Here is a 17,330-nt window from a genome sequence, read left to right as displayed (position 1 = left end):
ATCAATTCATATCGTTCAGGTTCCTGTGCAGTTTCAAAATAAAATACTGTGTTTGATTGATTGATTGATACTTTTATTAGTACATTGCACAGTTCAGTACATATTCCGTACAATTGACCACTAAATGGTAACACCCCAATAAGTTTTTCAACTTGTTTAAGTCGGGGTCGACGTTAATCAATTCATGGTAATTCATGTTCTTAAATGACAGTAGTTTTGTTGCATATTGATTGATTGATACTTTTATTAATAGATTTCACAGTACAGTACATATTGACCACTAAATGGTAACACCCCAATAAGTTTTTCAACGTTAATCAATTCATATAGTTTGGGTTCCTGTGCGGTTTCAAAATAAAATACTGTGTTCTTAAATGACAGTAGTTTTGTAGCATATTGATTGATTGACACTTTTATTAGTAGATTTCACAGTACAGTACACATTCCGTACAATTGACCACTAAATGGTAACACCCCAATAAGTTTTTCAACTTGTTTAAATCGGGTTCCACGTTGATCAATTCATATCGTTCAGGTTCCTGTGCGGTTTCAAAATAAAATACTGTGTTCTTAAATGACAGTAGTTTTGTAGCATATTGATTGATTGATACTTTTATTAGTAGATTGCACAGTACAGTACATATTCCGTACAATTGACCACTAAATGGTAACACCCCAATAAGTTTTTCAACTTGTCCACGTTAATCAATTCATATAGTTCGGGTTCCTGTGCGGTTTCAAAATAAAATACTGTGTTCTTAAATGACAGCAGTTTTGTAGCATATTGATTGATTGATTGAAACTTTTATTAGTAGATTGCACAGTACAGTACATATTCCGTACAATTGACCACTAAATGGTAACCCCCCAATAAGTTTTTCAACTTGTTTAAGTCAGGTTCCACGTTAATCAATTCATATCGTTCAGGTTCCTGTGCGGTTTCAAAATAAAATACTGTGTTCTTAAATGACAGTAGTTTTGTAGCATATTGATTGATTGATACTTTTATTAATAGATTTCACAGTACAGTACATATTCCGTACAATTGACCACTAAATGGTAACACCCCAATAAGTTTTTCATCTTGTCCACGTTAATCAATTCATATAGTTCGGGTTCCTGTGCAGTTTCAAAATAAAATACTGTGTTCTTAAATGACAGTAGTTTTGTAGCATATTGATTGATTTGATTGATTGATTGATTGATACTTTTATTAGTAGATTGCACAGTACAGTACATATTCCGTACAATTGACCACTAAATGGTAACACCTGAATAAGTTTTTCAACTTTTTTAAGTCAGGTTCCACGTTATTCAGTTCATATCGTTCAGGTTCCTGTACGATTTCAAAATAAAATACTGTGTTCTTAAATGACAGTAGTTTTGTAGCATATTGATTGATTGATACTTTTATTAGTAGATTTCACAGTACAGTACATATTCCGTACAATTGACCACTAAATGGTAACACCCCAATAAGTTTTTCAACTTGTTTAAATCGGGTTCCACGTTAATCATTTCATATCGTTCAGGTTCCTGTACGGTTTCAAAATAAAATTCTGTGTTCTTAAATGACAGTAGTTTTGAAGCATATTTATTGATACTTTTATTAGTAGATTGCACAGTACAGTACATATTCCGTACAATTGACCACTGAATGGTAACACCCCAATAAGTTTTTCAACTTGTCCACGTTAATCAATTCATATAGTTCGGGTTCCTGTGCAGTTTCAAAATAAAATACTGTGTTCTTAAATGACAGTAGTTTTGTAGCATATTGATTGATTTGATTGATTGATTGATACTTGTATTAGTAGATTTCACAGTACAGTACATATTCCGTACAATTGACCACTAAATGGTAACACCCCAATAAGTTTTTCAACTTGTTTAAATCGGGTTGCACGTTAATCAATTCATATCGTTCAGGTTCCTGTGCGGTTTCAAAATAAAATACTGTGTTCTTAAATGACAGTAGTTTTGTAGCATATTGATTGATTGATACTTTTATTAGTAGATTGCACAGTACAGTACATATTCCGTACAATTGACCACTAAATGGTAACACCCCAATAAGTTTTTCAACTTGTCCACGTTAATCAATTCATATAGTTTGGGTATACCGATACTGGTATAATATAGTGTATATTATATATACTATTATATTTATAGTATTTATATAGGTGTGTGTGTGTGTGTGTGTGTGTGTGTGTGTGTGTGTGTGTGTGGGTGTGTGTTATAGATATGAGTGTATTTTGGGTATATGAATGTGCGTATGTATGTGATTATGTGTGTATATGTATGTATGTGTATATATATATATATGTATATATATATATGTATATATCTATAAATTGTATATATGTGTGTGTACATATGTATATATGTAAGTGTGTGTGAATTTAAATGTATTATATATAGACAATATATAGCAGCAACCACTGAATTGAATTATATTATATATATTATTGTATTATATATTGTATATATATATATATATTGTATATGTATAGGGGTGGGACCTAATAAGTTTACTTCTTCCCACTCCCTTTTGAGCCAATCTTGACATCTACAAAAGACTAGTCACATGTAATGTTTTCAATGTAGGTGTAAAAATAATGTATCTATATATTTCTTTTGTGTTTTATGTCATTCTCTTGTTTTGTTTGCATGGCTCAAAATAAACCATTCATTCATTCATTCATTCATTCCTGTGCGGTTTCAAAATAAAATACTGTGTTTTTAAATGACAGTAGTTTTGTAGCATATTGATTGATTGATACTTTTATTAGTAGATTGCACAGTTCAGTACATATTCCGTACAATTGACCACTAAATGGTAACACCCCAATAAGTTTTTCAACTTATCCAGGTTAATTGATTCAAATCGTTCGGGTTCCTGTGCGGTTTCAAAATAAAATACTGTTTTCTTAATTATAATTATATGATTATATGTTTGTAATATTGTATATAACACTGGTTCTCAACCTTTTTTCCGAGATGTACCCCCTGTGAACATTCTTTTCATTCAAGTACCCCCTAATCAGAGCGAAGCATTTTTGGTTGAAAAAAAGAGCAAAATAAGTAAAATACAGCACTATGTCATCAGTTACTGATTTAAAAAATTGTATAACAGTGCAAAATATTGCTCATTGGTAGTGGTCTTTCTAGAACTATTTGGGGAAAAGAGATGTAAAAATAACAAAAAACTTGTTGAAAAATAAACAAGTGATTCAATTATAAATAAAGATTTCTACACATAGAAGTAATCAACTTAAAGTGCCCTCTTTGGTGATTGTAATAGAGATCCATCTGGAGTCATCAACTTCATTCTAATCATTTCTTCGCAAAAAAAGAAATCTTTAACATCAATATGTATGGAACATGTTCAGAAAAAATGTAGCTGTCAACACTGAATATTGCATTTTTGCATTTCTTTTCACAGTTTATGAACTTACATTCATACTTTGTTGAAGTATTATTCAATAAATATGTTTATAGAGAGTTTTTGAATTGTTTCTAATTTTAGAATATTTTTTAAATAATCTCACGTACCCCTTGGCATACCTTCAAGTACCCCCAAGGGTACGCGTACCCCCATTTGAGAACCACTGGTATATAACATTGTTATTGAAATAAGGACGAACACAATTGCCGGAAAACGAACTAGCAGGAAGTTTTTTTCTAATGATCAATTCAAACTTGGAAAATGGTTAAAAAAATGTTGTTATTGCAAAAATTTAAAGTGATTTACATTAGCCTTTTTTGTCTGTTAAAATTTTATCCTATTTTGTATTGTTATTTTATCATTCTATTTGTATTTGCTTTACATGTCTTGCGGAAGTCAGTACTTGCTCAATCTGATGGATGTTTGAAATTGTTGAGGTTTGTTGAAAGTGCCTCGGTTTTTTATGTACATTGAGAATGTTTGTATGTACATAGTGCAATAAATAAAAAATAAAATATATTTAAAAATAACTATCAGGAAGTGACGTCGTGTGTATAAATCAGGGGTGTCCAAAGTGCGGCCCGCGGGTCATTTTTTAACGGCCCTGAGCACATTCAAAAAATACGATTAAAAAATAAAAAACAGTAAAAGTGGTATAAAAGAGTAAACAGGTGAAATGTGACAAGAAAATATTGCAATGTTTACTCTAATAACACAAAGCTGCAATGTAGGCTGTTTTGTTAAAAAAAATAATTAATCAAAATCAATGTCACATTAAATATTCCACTTTGAGATATTTTTTGGGGAAAATGTTGCATATTTTGTGTTTGCCATATAAAAAACAGTTTTTTTCTAAAGAAGAGCAAAATAAGAACAAAAAACAAACAATAAAAGTTATAATTGACCAGATGGATCTGAAGTTGATCTCAAGATGATTGTGTTTAAAGTAAACAGTAAAAAAAAAATAAAAAAAAAATATATATATATTTTTTTAATGAGTAGGACCCTTTTGGATCCACAATAATTTTGGTGCAATTTTTTTTGTGTGTCATTGCTAAAAGAATAATACATTGAAATCAATGGTGTTATGTGTTGACATTTTTAAGGCTCCAATTATTCTATAATATCAAATATTCAACTTTAAAATTCTATTGGGGGAAACTTTTGCTCTTTTTGTGTTTTTTTTCTATAACAAAAAAGGGTATTCTTTGACAAAAAGGGCATACAACTTAATTGTTTAAAAACGTTATATTGACAGATAGACCTAATGTTGATCTAGAGCATTGGTGTCAAACTCGGGCCCCCGTGTAATTTCATTTGGCCCTTGAGGCAATATCAAATTAACATTACAGCTGGCCCGCCGGTGTTACACAGCGGTGCCGCTGTAACACCGCATTCATCGATTTCCCGGGAGACTCTCGAATTTCAGTTTCCCTCACCAAAATCTCCCAGAGCAACCATTCTTCCGAATTCCACCCGGACAACAATATTGGGGGTGTGCCTTAAAGGCACTGCCTTTAGCGTCCCCTACAACCTGTCATCAAGTCTTGTTTTTCCTCCTCACAAACAGTGAGCCAGCCCAGTCACGTAATATATGTAAGTAAATGCAAGGCATACTTGATCAATAGCATACAGGTCACACTGAGGGTGGCCATATAAACAACTTTAACACTGTTACAAATATGCGCCACACTGTGAACCCACACCAAAAAAGAATGACCAACACATTTCGGGAGAACATCCGCGCCGTAACACGACATAAACAAAGACACAACAGAACAAACACCCAGAATCCCTTGCAGCACTAAATCTTCCGGACCGCTACAATATACACCCCCTCCCCTCTACCAACAAACCTCACCCCCCTAACCCCGCCCACCTGAGCCCCGACATCAACTGAGCAGTAAAAAGGCCTGAATGGTTGATTTATTCATTGTTATTTTATTTTCAAATGTATTAGCCTCTGTTAATATTTACCTCAGAAGGCTGCAAATACAATAGAGGCATCCAATTTTTATTTAAATTTGATTTGATATGCCATTGATATTTTTTAAATTATTATTATTATTTGAAACTCAATTTTGCATGTCACTATAAAATTATATAAGCCTTGCTTGTTCAATATTCAATGAAAAACTTGTTTCGGTGCGTATTAAAAGGTTAATTTGTTCAACCTGGGCCCGCGGCTTTGTTCAGTTTTAAATTTTGGCCCACTCTGTATTTGAGTTTGACACCCCTGATCTAGAGATTTATACTTTTAACAATAATACAAAATAATGACACATTTTAAATATTTTTTTGACCAAAATCCTTTGGGGTCCCTGGGATCAAGCCTGAGTGGAGGCCTATATTTTTACACATATATTGTATTTGTTTTTGAAATAAAAACATCGAAATGGCCCCCGCTTGCTTTGATTTTTCAGCATGCGGCCCTCAGTGAAAAAAGTTTGGACACCCCTGGTATAAGATCGAGTCCTTTGGTACCAGTTGGGTAGTCGGTCAATGCGTTCACTGGTATAGAGAAAACAAGACAAGTATTTTAATTATTTACTCCACTTACATTTTGTTCCAATAAATCTTTATTCCCCATTTTTAAATAGCCCAAAAAAAATAAACAGGTGATCACCATCCATACAGCTACATGTGCATCAGTCGGGGAAACTCTGAGAAAGATCCACTAAGTCGAATGCAATTGAATAATCCTGAGAAATTCAGTGTGAAATCCAATTGAGCAGAATGAATAAATCAATGATGGCGATGAAAAATAAGACGCAAAAAAAAAAACACTAAAAATATATCATAATACGTAAGCCTAGCAACAACACGAACAGTAAAATAAAAATATAGTGGCATTGTTATTTTTCCACGTCCAGACTTCCATTATAATTCTGACCGACACTGCAACATCATTGCTCGGACATCTTTTCTACACAAGCTGTTAAAGATGCCAAACCTAAAAAAAAAAAAAACATTCTCAAGCAAGTCTGCAGGCATTGAGTCTAACCACAAGAAAAATAGACTAATATTGCTTGCAGGAAGCAGAAATGGAAAGACAAAAATACTTTTCAGGGGCTTAAAAAAAAAAAAAGAAGTTTAGTCAGGCTTTTAACCTGAGTAAAAACTACCGTGATCAGCAAACACTACACCCTCCTCCCAGATGAATTATCCCGACACATTCTTAATGTGCTGACAAATGTAAATATTAATTCCACGATTAAAATGACAAGAAAACACCCAGCAGTAACACAGCAATACTTTCAGGATAATACAAATTGACCCAGCCACTTATGAGCGTTCGCTTCTCTTTTTGTACGAGCTTCGAAACAGAAGAAAGAAAAAAAAACAAAACAATTGGAGGTGTCCTGGCATGCAGACTATGACGCCTGGGGAAAGTCCCGATCCGTGTATTGTGTTAGTCCACTTCACCAGGAAGTCGCTGAGACTGAATACTGGCAAGCAAAACCCACAACCGGGAAAGGGAAGTTACAATGGAAGAAATAAGTTTGTAAGGGTTTGCATCAGTGCAAAGTGGCATCAACCCCACGCCACCTTTGACATTACACGTGACAGGAAGTTAGTCCCTCTGGTTCCAGGAGAAAATGAAAACTGGACATGTGACATTTTCCTCCGCTGGTGCAAAACCCACATCGGCAGCCCATCAATTTAGACTTAAAGAGCGCACAAGCTAAGGTCAAATGAGCTCATTTTCATTGGTTTACGAACGGGAGCCGTCTTAATATTTCTCACTTGCCGACCGCCGACCCTTTCCGATGACCCGGGCGGCAAAAAAAGGGGGACATCGCGCGTGTCAGCAAAGATTGGTCGAGCTGAGGGGGGGAGGAAAGAAAAAAAAAAAAAAAGAAGGCACGTCATGACTCCTCGTTGCCCGAGTCGTCTTCGTCGTAGCAGCAGTCGCCGTCGCCGTCCTCCACATCGTCGTCATCGTAATAATAGTCATAGAAGAGGTCGGAGCCCTCGTCGGGAGGCGGGGCGCGTGTGCGGACGCAGTACTCAGCCAGCGTGGTGGGCACCTTCACGCCGTCGCGCTCGGCCTCGGCTTTGGTGGCCACCACTTGTTTTCTGCAGGAATTGTTGGGACAATAAATTCACATTTTTCTGCGTTCATTTGAAATAACGACTACCGGATTTCCTTGAATTGCCGCCGGGGCGCTAATTATTTTAAAACCACTTCTCACTCCGGTGCTTACCAAAGGCATGCGGTAAAGGCAAGCATGCGCTAATTATTTAAAAACCTCTTCTCACTCCGGCACTTACCAAAGGCATGCGGTAAAGGCAAGCATGCGGTAATTATTTTAAAACCTCTTCTCACTCTGGCGTTTACCAAAGGCATGCGGTAAAGGCAGGCATGCGGTAATTATTTTAAAACCTCTTCTCACTCTGGCACTTACCAAAGGCATGTGGTAAAGGCAGGCATGCGGTAATTATTTTAAAACCTCTTCTCACTCCGGCACTTACCAAAGGCATGCGGTAAAGGCAAGCATGTGCTAATTATTTTAAAACCTCTTCTCACTCTGGCGCTTACCAAAGGCATGTGGTAAAGGCAAGCATGCGGTAATTATTTTAAAACCTCTTCTCACTCTGGCGCTTACCAAAAGCATGCGGTAAAGGCAAGCATGCGGTAATTATTTTAAAACTTCTTCTCACTCTGGCACTTACCAAAAGCATGCGGTAAAGACAAGCATGCGCTTATTATTTTAAAACTTCTTCTCACTCTGGCACTTACCAAAAGCATGCGGTAAAGACAAGCATGCGCTAATTATTTAAAAACCTCTTCTCACTCTGGCACTTACCAAAGGCATGCGGTAAAGGCAAGCATGCGCTAATTATTTTAAAACCTCTTCTCACTCTGGCGCTTACCAAAGGCATGCGGTAAAGGCAAGCATGCGCTAATTATTTTAAAACCTCTTCTCACTCTGGCACTTACCAAAGGCATGCGGTAAAGGCAAGCATGCGCTAATTATTTTAAAACCTCTTCTCACTCTGGCACTTACCAAAGGCATGCGGTAAAGGCAAGCATGCGCTAATTATTTTAAAACCTCTTCTCACTCTGGCGCTTACCAAAGGCATGCGGTAAAGGCAAGCATGCGCTTATTATTTTAAAACCTCTTCTCACTCTGGCACTTACCAAAGGCATGCGGTAAAGGCAAGCATGCGCTAATTATTTAAAAACCTCTTCTCACTCTGGCACTTACTAAAGGCATGTGGTATATTTAGGCCTGCACTTATAAATTTGAGTGTGATGTAAGGATACCATCATGAAAAGCACATTTAATAAAAAAAAACGTTATGGTTTTACCTTTACTTATAAATGAAGTCCATGCGCAGCTCCTTCTGATCAAAAGCATCGATAACTTGTTTATAGAAGTCTTCCTTATCTTTCTTCGGTTTTAAAAGTCTCTCTGTCTCGATGGAGATCTTCCTTTATTACCTCCTGCTTCGATTGAAAGTCCGGTTTAGAAAACCGTTTTATTTTAGATATGTAATCCTCCATGTTAAAAGTGCAAGCGAGAGGAAAAAATGAACACACGCTGCTCACTCTTGCTGCTTGTTGTCACTTTTTCTTCAGCCGAGGAGTCGCAAGAAGGATCACTAGCGCCCTCTACCACCAGGAGGCGGGATTCATTTAATGACTCATATTTGACACACGCAGCTACGGTATATTAATAAAACATAGCTACTTACTGTTCTTTTTAGCATATTCAATAACTTAAATCCTACTGAATAGCTCTTAATCTTCTTCCCTTTATGCGATTTCAAATGATTGAAATCAGCCTCCTCCATTTTGAAAATGATAACAAGTGAACTGTCACTTGTGACGTGACGAGTTTGACCCGGTGGAAATTCTTCGCATATTCTAATTATTTTGCGAAACGAGTTTGACCCGGCGTTAATCCTCTCTGAGCTGCTACCTTACCGTGGTAGAGGAGTTTGCGTGTCCCAATGATCCTAGGAGCTATGTTGTCTGGGGGTTTTCATGCCCCCTGGTAGGGTCTCCCAAGACAAACAGGTCCTAGGTGAGTGATCAGACAAAGAGCAGCTCAAAGACTTCTATGGAATTACAACGAAATGAACCCAGATTTCCCTCGCCCGGACGTGGGTCACCGGGGCCCCGCTCTGGAGCCAGGCCCGGAGTTGGGGCACGATGGCGAGCGCCTGGTGGTCGGGCCTGTTCCCATGGGGCCCGGCCGGGCACAGCCCGAAGAGGCAACGTGGGTCATCCCTCCAATGGGCTCACCACTCATAGGAGGGGCCATAGAGGTCGGGTGCATTGTGAGCTGGGCGGCAGCCGAAGGCAGGGCACTTGGCGGTCCGATCCTCGGCTACAGAAGCTAGCTCTTGGGACGTGGAACGTCACCTCACTGGGGGGGAAGGAGCCTGAGCTAGTGCGCGAGGTAGAGAAGTTCCGGCTGGATATAGTTGGACTCACCTCGACGCACAGCAAGGGCTCTGGAACCAGTTCTCTCGAGAGGGACTGGACCCTCTTCCACTCTGGCGTTGCCGGCAGTGAGAGGCGACGGGCTGGGGTGGCAATTCTGGTTGCCCCCCGGCTCAAAGCCTGTACGTTGGAGTTCAACCCAGTGGACGAGAGGGTAGCTTCCCTTCGCCTTCGGGTGGGGGGACGGGTCCTGACTGTTGTTTGTGCTTACGCACCAAACAGCAGTTCAGAATACCCACCCTTTTTGGGTACACTCGAGGGAGTACTGGAAAGTGCTCCTCCGGGTGATTCCCTTGTCCTACTGGGAGACTTCAACGCTCATGTTGGCAACGACAGTGAAACCTGGAGAGGCGTGATTGGGAAGAATGGTCGCCCGGATCTAAACCCGAGTGGTGTTTTGTTATTGGACTTTTGTGCTCGTCACAGTTTGTCGATAACAAACACCATGTTCAAACATAAGGGTGTCCATATGTGCACTTGGCACCAGGACACCCTAGGCCGCAGTTCCATGATCGACTTTGTAGTTGTGTCATCGGATTTGCGGCCTTATGTTTTGGACACTCGGGTGAAGAGAGGGGCGGAGCTTTCTACCGATCACCACCTGGTGGTGAGTTGGCTGCGATGGTGGGGGAGGATGCCGGACAGACCTGGCAGGCCCAAGCGCATTGTGAGGGTCTGCTGGGAACGTCTGGCAGAGTCTCCTGTCAGAGAGAGTTTCAATTCACACCTCCGGGAGAACTTTGAACATGTCACGAGGGAGGTGCGGGACATTGAGTCCGAGTGGACCATGTTCCGAACCTCTATTGTCGAGGCGGCTGATTGGAGCTGTGGCCGCAAGGTTGTTGGTGCCTGTCGTGGCGGTAATCCCAGAACCCGTTGGTGGACACCAGCAGTGAGGGATGCCGTCAAGCTGAAGAAGGAGTCCTATCGGGTTCTTTTGGCTCATAGGACTCCGGAGGCAGTGGACGGGTACCGACGGGCCAAGCGGTGTGCAGCTTTAGCGGTCGCGGAGGCAAAAACTCGGACATGGGAAGAGTTCGGGGAAGCCATGGAAAACGACTTCCGGACGGCTTCGAAGCGATTCTGGACCACCATACGGCGCCTCAGGAAGGGGAAGCAGTGCACTATCAACACCGTGTATGGTGCGGATGGTGTTCTGCTGACTTCGACTGCGGATGTTGTGGATCGGTGGAGGGAATACTTCGAAGACCTCCTCAATCCCACCAACACGTCTTTCTTTGAGGAAGCGGTGCCTGGGGAATCTGTAGTGGACTCTCCTATTTCTGGGGCTGAGGTCGCTGAGGTAGTTAAAAAGCTCCTCGGCGGCAGGGCCCCGGGGGTGGATGAGATCCGCCCGGAGTTCCTTAAGGCTCTGGATGCTGTGGGGCTGTCTTGGTTGACAAGACTCTGCAGCATCGCGTGGACATCGGGGGCGGTACCTCTGGATTGGCAGACCGGGGTGGTGGTCCCTCTCTTTAAGAAGGGGGACCGGAGGGTGTGTTCCAACTATCGTGGGATCACACTCCTCAGCCTTCCCGGTAAGGTTTATTCAGGTGTACTGGAGAGGAGGCTTCGCCGGATAGTCGAACCTCGGATTCAGGAGGAACAGTGTGGTTTTCGTCCTGGTCGTGGAACTGTGGACCAGCTCTATACTCTCGGCAGGGTTCTTGAGGGTGCATGGGAGTTTGCCCAACCAGTCTACATGTGCTTTGTGGACTTGGAGAAGGCATTCGACCGTGTCCCTCGGGAAGTCCTGTGGGGAGTGCTCAGAGAGTATGGGGTATCGGAATGTCTTATTGTGGCAGTCCGCTCCCTGTATGATCAGTGTCAGAGCTTGGTCCGCATTGCTGGCAGTAAGTCGGACACGTTTCCAGTGAAGGTTGGACTCCGCCAAGGCTGTCCTTTGTCACCGATTCTGTTCATAACTTTTATGGACAGAATTTCTAGGCGCAGTCAAGGCGTTGAGGGGTTCCGGTTTGGTGGCCACGGGATTAGGTCTCTGCTTTTTGCCGATGATGTAGTCCTGATGGCTTCATCTGGCCGGGATCTTCAGCTCTCACTGGATCGGTTCGCAGCCGAGTGTGAAGCGACCGGAATGAGAATCAGCACCTCCAAGTCCGAGTCCATGGTTCTCGCCCGGAAAAGGGTGGAGTGCCATCTCCGGGTTGGGGAGGAGACCCTGCCCCAAGTGGAGGAGTTCAAGTACCTAGGAGTCTTGTTCACGAGTGGGGGAAGAGTGGATCGTGAGATCGACAGGCGGATCGGTGCGGCGTCTTCAGTAATGCGGACGTTGTATCGATCCGTTGTGGTGAAGAAGGAGCTGAGCCGGAAGGCAAAGCTCTCAATTTACCGGTCGATCTACGTTCCCATCCTCACCTATGGTCATGAGCTTTGGGTCATGACCGAAAGGATAAGATCACGGGTACAAGCGGCCGAAATGAGTTTCCTCCGCCGGGTGGCGGGGCTCTCCCTTAGAGAGAGGGTGAGAAGCTCTGCCATCCGGGAGGAACTCAACATAAAGCCGCTGCTCCTCCACATCGAGAGGAGCCAGATGAGGTGGTTCGGGCATCTGGTCAGGATGCCACCCGAACGCCTCCCTAGGGATGTGTTTAGGGCACGTCCAGCTGGTAGGAGGCCACGGGGAAGACCCAGGACACGTTGGAAAGACTATGTCTCCCGGCTGGCCTGGGAACGCCTCGGGATCCCCCGGGAAGAGCTAGACGAAGTGGCTGGAGATAGGGAAGTCTGGGCTTCCCTGCTTAGGCTGCTGCCCCCGCGACCCGACCTCGGATAAGCGGAAGATTATGGATGGATGGATGGATGGAGTTTGACCCGGCGTTAATCCTGAGCCGGCGGTAATGCTAAACACGCGCTAATTATTTTGCGAAACAAGTTTGACCCGGCAGTAATTCTAGGCAGGCGCATACTATACACCCGGCGGCAATTCAAGGAAATACGGTACGTCGTCATTTACCTGATGATCTCCACGTATTCACGGTCTTTGCCCTTGCTGTCCCTCCATTTTCGGTACATGACGGAGGCGTCCACGTTGGCAGGAGAGAAGGTGTTTGGCTCGTTCAGCAGCGAGATTACGCTCAGCAAAATAGTTCTGAAAGCAGAAAAAGAGAATATAACAAATCATTTTCAACTTATATTCCATTGAATAAACAGCAAAGACAAGATATTTCATGTTCACACTGAGATTTTTCCGATTTTTTTTTGCAAATAATCATTAACTGAGAATTTAATGGCAGCAACACATTGCAAAAAAGGCATTTTTACCAGTGTGGTACATGGCCTTTCCTTTTAACAACACTCAGTAAAGGTGTGGGAACTGAGGAGACACATTTTTGAAGTGGAATTCTTTCCCATTCTTGCTTGATGTACAGCTTAAAGCCACTACTAGCGACCACGCAGTCTGATAGTTTATATATCAATGATAAAATCTTAACATTGCAACACATGCCGATACGGCCTTTTTAGTTTACTAAATTGCTATTTTAAATTTCGCGCAAATGTATAATGCTAAAACGTCGCGGTATGATGACGCGTGCGTGTGACGTCGTGCATTGTAGAAGACATTTTGTTCCAGCACCGTTCACAGCTAAAAGTTGTCTCTTTTCATCGCATTATTCCACAGTACTATGGACCTTGTGTTGCTGAATCTTTTGCAATTTGTTCAATGAATAATGGAGACGTCAAAGAAGAAAGCTGTAGGTGGGAAGCGGTGTATTTCGGCTGCCTTTAGCAACACAAACAGCCGGTGTTTCATTGTATACATTCCCGAAAGATGACGGTGAAGTAGGGGTGTAACGGTGCACACAAATTTCGGTTCGGTACGTACCTCGGTTTAGGGGTCACGGTTTGGTTCATTTTCGGTACAGTAAGAAATCAACAAAATATACATTTTTTTGGTTATTTATTTACCAAATTTGTAAACAATGGCTTTGTCCTTTTAACATTGGGAACACTATAATAATTCTGCCCACGTTAATCCACATTAAACTGCCTCAAGTTGTTGCTTTGATTAAATAAAATGAAAAAACCTTTCTTCTACATATAAAAAGTTTAACATTAAACAGTTTCCATTGAAACCGTTTAATGTCAACTCATCATGCTTAATTCATTACAGCATTTGGGAAGCTTGTAGTTGACTTTAATTATGTAAATGTTGTATTTTTATCAACATGTGATAGCAGGGACCCTGCTATTCAAAACTAGGCTGCTACAGTACTAATGATTCATGTAACTATAGCTGAAAAATAGTACAATTGCAATAGGAGCGACTATTCATCCCTAAACACAATGGAGTTCAATGAAATAACAGACAGACAGGGCTTTGCTGCTCCTAAAACACACGCACTCACACACACACACAAAAAAATAAGTTAACGTTACGCTAAAAGCTAATTGGCCTTCACCTCAAGCCTATACTGTGAGCTGGCTGAGCGGCAGTTTAAGTTTCTAGAAGGTCAACGGGCTCATAGTGATGTTTGTAATAGTTGTGACTGGGAAGTGTTTAGTATAATTTGGGTAGAGTCCGCTCCTCCCCTGCTAGACGAATATCTCTGCCCGACGCTAATGCATTGACTACATCGTTCTGAAGTCTGAATACGCGCTGCTGATTGGCTGTTACATCGCTCTGAATACGCACCGCAGATTGGCTTTGTATGTAACCAATCAGATGGTTGTGTGGAAAGGACAATGAGGGAGAGACAGAGGCAGAAAGCAGGGCAGCTTGTGAAGACTTCTGCTTCCGAACTTGTTCGGTACGCCCGTGTGCCGAACCGAAACCCCCGTAGCGAAACGGTTCGATACAAATACACGTACCGTTACACCCCTACGGTGAAGTTTTACTATGGAACAGAGCGGTCAAGCAAACAGGGTTGGATTGGACCACACACACAAAGTACAGTGTATTATGCCGTGTTTATTTCGAAAGATCGTGTTTCGAAGAGGGTCCCTTGCGAAGGGCAGAGATGGGCATCGCCACCACCCGTCGACTGGTGCTGAAGAAAGGTGCGGGGCCGACCTTCAGGTTGTACAGGTACGACCATATAATATCACTAAAACACTAGTAACACAATAAGCAGATAAGGGATTTTCCAGAATTATCGTAGTAAATTTGTCTAATAACATCTGAATCGCTCCCACTGTATAGTCTTTTTTTTTCCTCTAGTCCTTCACTCTCACTTTCCTCATCCACGAATCTTTCATCCTCGCTCAAATTAATGGGGAAATCGTCGCTTTCTCGGTCCGAATGGCTCTCGCTGCTGGTGGCCATGATTGTAAACAATGTTCAGATGTGAGGAGCTCCACAACCCGTGACGTCACGCGCACATCGTCTGCTACTTCCGGTACAGGCAAGGCTTTTTTATTAGCGACCAAAAGTTGTGAACTTTATCGTCGATGTTCTCTACTAAATCCTTTCAGCAAAAATATGGCAATATTTCAAAATGATCAAGTATGACACATAGAATGGACCTGCTATCCCCGTTTAAATAAGAACATCTCATTTCAGTAGGCCTTTAAGTTGTCCAGCAGTCCGGGGTCTCCATTGTCGTATTTAAGGCTTCATATTATTTCTGTCTTGCCTGTGGTGAAGGCAGTCACATTTTTAGTAAAAGTTTGAAGATTTTTTTGTATGTAAGTTATAAAAAACAATGACATTAATGTTAAGATATAAATAAATAAGACCTTATTATTGAACAATAAATTAAGACTGTTTAAGGTAGCACCACCTGCGACTTCAAAAGGGACAAGCAGTAGAAAAATGGTTGGATGGATGGATGGATGTTTAAGACTACACCTTCTGTCAAAAATGCAAAATGGTTCCACCTGAATAGCAGCAAACCCAACTAGGATGACAAACAGGAGAAGAATAAGTGATTATTACATTTTAACAGAAGTGTAGATAGAACATGTTAAAACAGAAAATAAGCAGATATTAACAGTAAAGGAACAAGTATATTAATAATAATTTTTTACAGTTTGTCCCTCATAATGTAGAACAAATAATAGGTGTACAAATGACACAATATGTTACTGCAGACTAATTAGGAGTCTTTGTTTGTTTACTTACTACTAAAAGACAAGTTGTCTAGTATGTTCACTATTTTTTTAAAGTACTAAATTGCAATAATAAACATATGTTTCATCTACACCAAGATTTTTTGTTCAAATAAAACCAATAATGAAATGTTCTTGTGGTCCCCTTCGAAATACATTTTAGTACCGGTACCAAATTATTAGTTTTGGGACATATATCCATCCATCTTCTTCCGCTTATCCGAGGTCGGGTCACGGGGGCAACAACCTAAGCAGGGAAACCCAGACTTCCCTTTCCCCAGCAGCTTCGTCTAGCTCTTCCCGGGGGATCCCGAGGCGTTCCCGGGCCAGCCGGGAGACATAGTCTTCCCAACGTGTCCTGGGTCTTCCCCGTGGCCTCCTACCGGTTGGACGTGCCCTAAACACCTCCCTAGGGAGGCGTTCGGGTGGCATCCTGACCAGATGCCCAAACCACCTCATCTGGCTCCTTTCCATGTGAAGGAGCAGCGGCTTTTATTTGCGCTCCTCCCGGATGGCAGAGCTTCTCACCCTATCTCTAAGGGAGAGCCCCGCCACACGGTGGAGGAAACTCATTTCGGCCGCTTGTACCCGTGATCTTATCCTTTCGGTCATGACCCAAAGGTCATGACCATAGGTGAGGATGGGAACGTAGATCGACCGGTAAATTGAGAGCTTTGCCTTCCGGCTCAGCTCCTTCTTCACCACAACGGATCGGTACAACGTCCGCATTACTGAATACGCCGCACCGATCCGCCTGTCGATCTCACGATCCACTCTTCCCTCACTCGTGAACAAGACTCCTAGGTACTTGAACTCCTCCACTTGGGGCAGTGTCTCCTCCCCAACCCGGAGATGGCATTCCACCCTTTTCCGGGCGAGAACCATGGACTTGGACTTGGAGGTGCTGATTCTCGTTCCGGTCGCTTCACACTCGGCTGCAAACCGATCCAGTAAGAGCTGAAAATCCTGGTCAGATGAAGCCATCAGGACCACATCATCAGCAAAAAGCAGAGACCTAATCCTGCGGTCACCAAACCGGAACCCCTCAACGCCTTGACTGCGCCTAGAAATTCTGTCCATAAAAGTTATGAACAGAATCGGTGACAAAGGACAGCCTTGGCGGAGTCCAACCCTCACTGGAAATGTGTTCGACTTACTGCCGGCAATGCGGACCAAGCTCTGGCACTGATCATACAGGGAGCGCACCGCCACAATAAGACAGTCCGATACCCTATACTCTCTGAGCACTCCCCACAGGACTTCCCGAGGGACAGGGTCGAATGCCTTCTCCAAGTCCACAAAGCACATGTAGACTGGTTGGGCAAAAACTCCCATGAACCCTCAAGAACCCTGCGG

General features: G+C 42.1%; 1 protein-coding gene across 1 annotated transcript in view; it reads right to left on the bottom strand.

The window, feature by feature from the left end:
* Positions 1-6,009: 6,009 nt before the first annotated feature.
* LOC133568053 (ubiquitin-conjugating enzyme E2 R1-like) overlaps positions 6,010-17,330 on the bottom strand; it is a 21,319-nt gene continuing 9,998 nt past the window's right edge. The window contains exons 4-5 of the mRNA XM_061919758.1: positions 12,880-13,014; positions 6,010-7,528 (exon numbers count right to left, since the gene is read on the bottom strand). Of these exons, the coding sequence (XP_061775742.1) occupies positions 7,318-7,528; positions 12,880-13,014 (346 nt within the window). The 3' untranslated portion in view covers positions 6,010-7,317. The remainder of the gene's footprint in view (positions 7,529-12,879; positions 13,015-17,330) is intronic.

Source organism: Nerophis ophidion, linkage group LG14 (assembly GCF_033978795.1).
Source record: "Nerophis ophidion isolate RoL-2023_Sa linkage group LG14, RoL_Noph_v1.0, whole genome shotgun sequence".
Taxonomy (NCBI): Eukaryota; Metazoa; Chordata; class Actinopteri; order Syngnathiformes; family Syngnathidae; genus Nerophis; species Nerophis ophidion.
The sequence above is the reverse complement of the archived record's forward strand: the minus strand, read 5'-3'. Positions and strand labels throughout refer to the sequence as shown.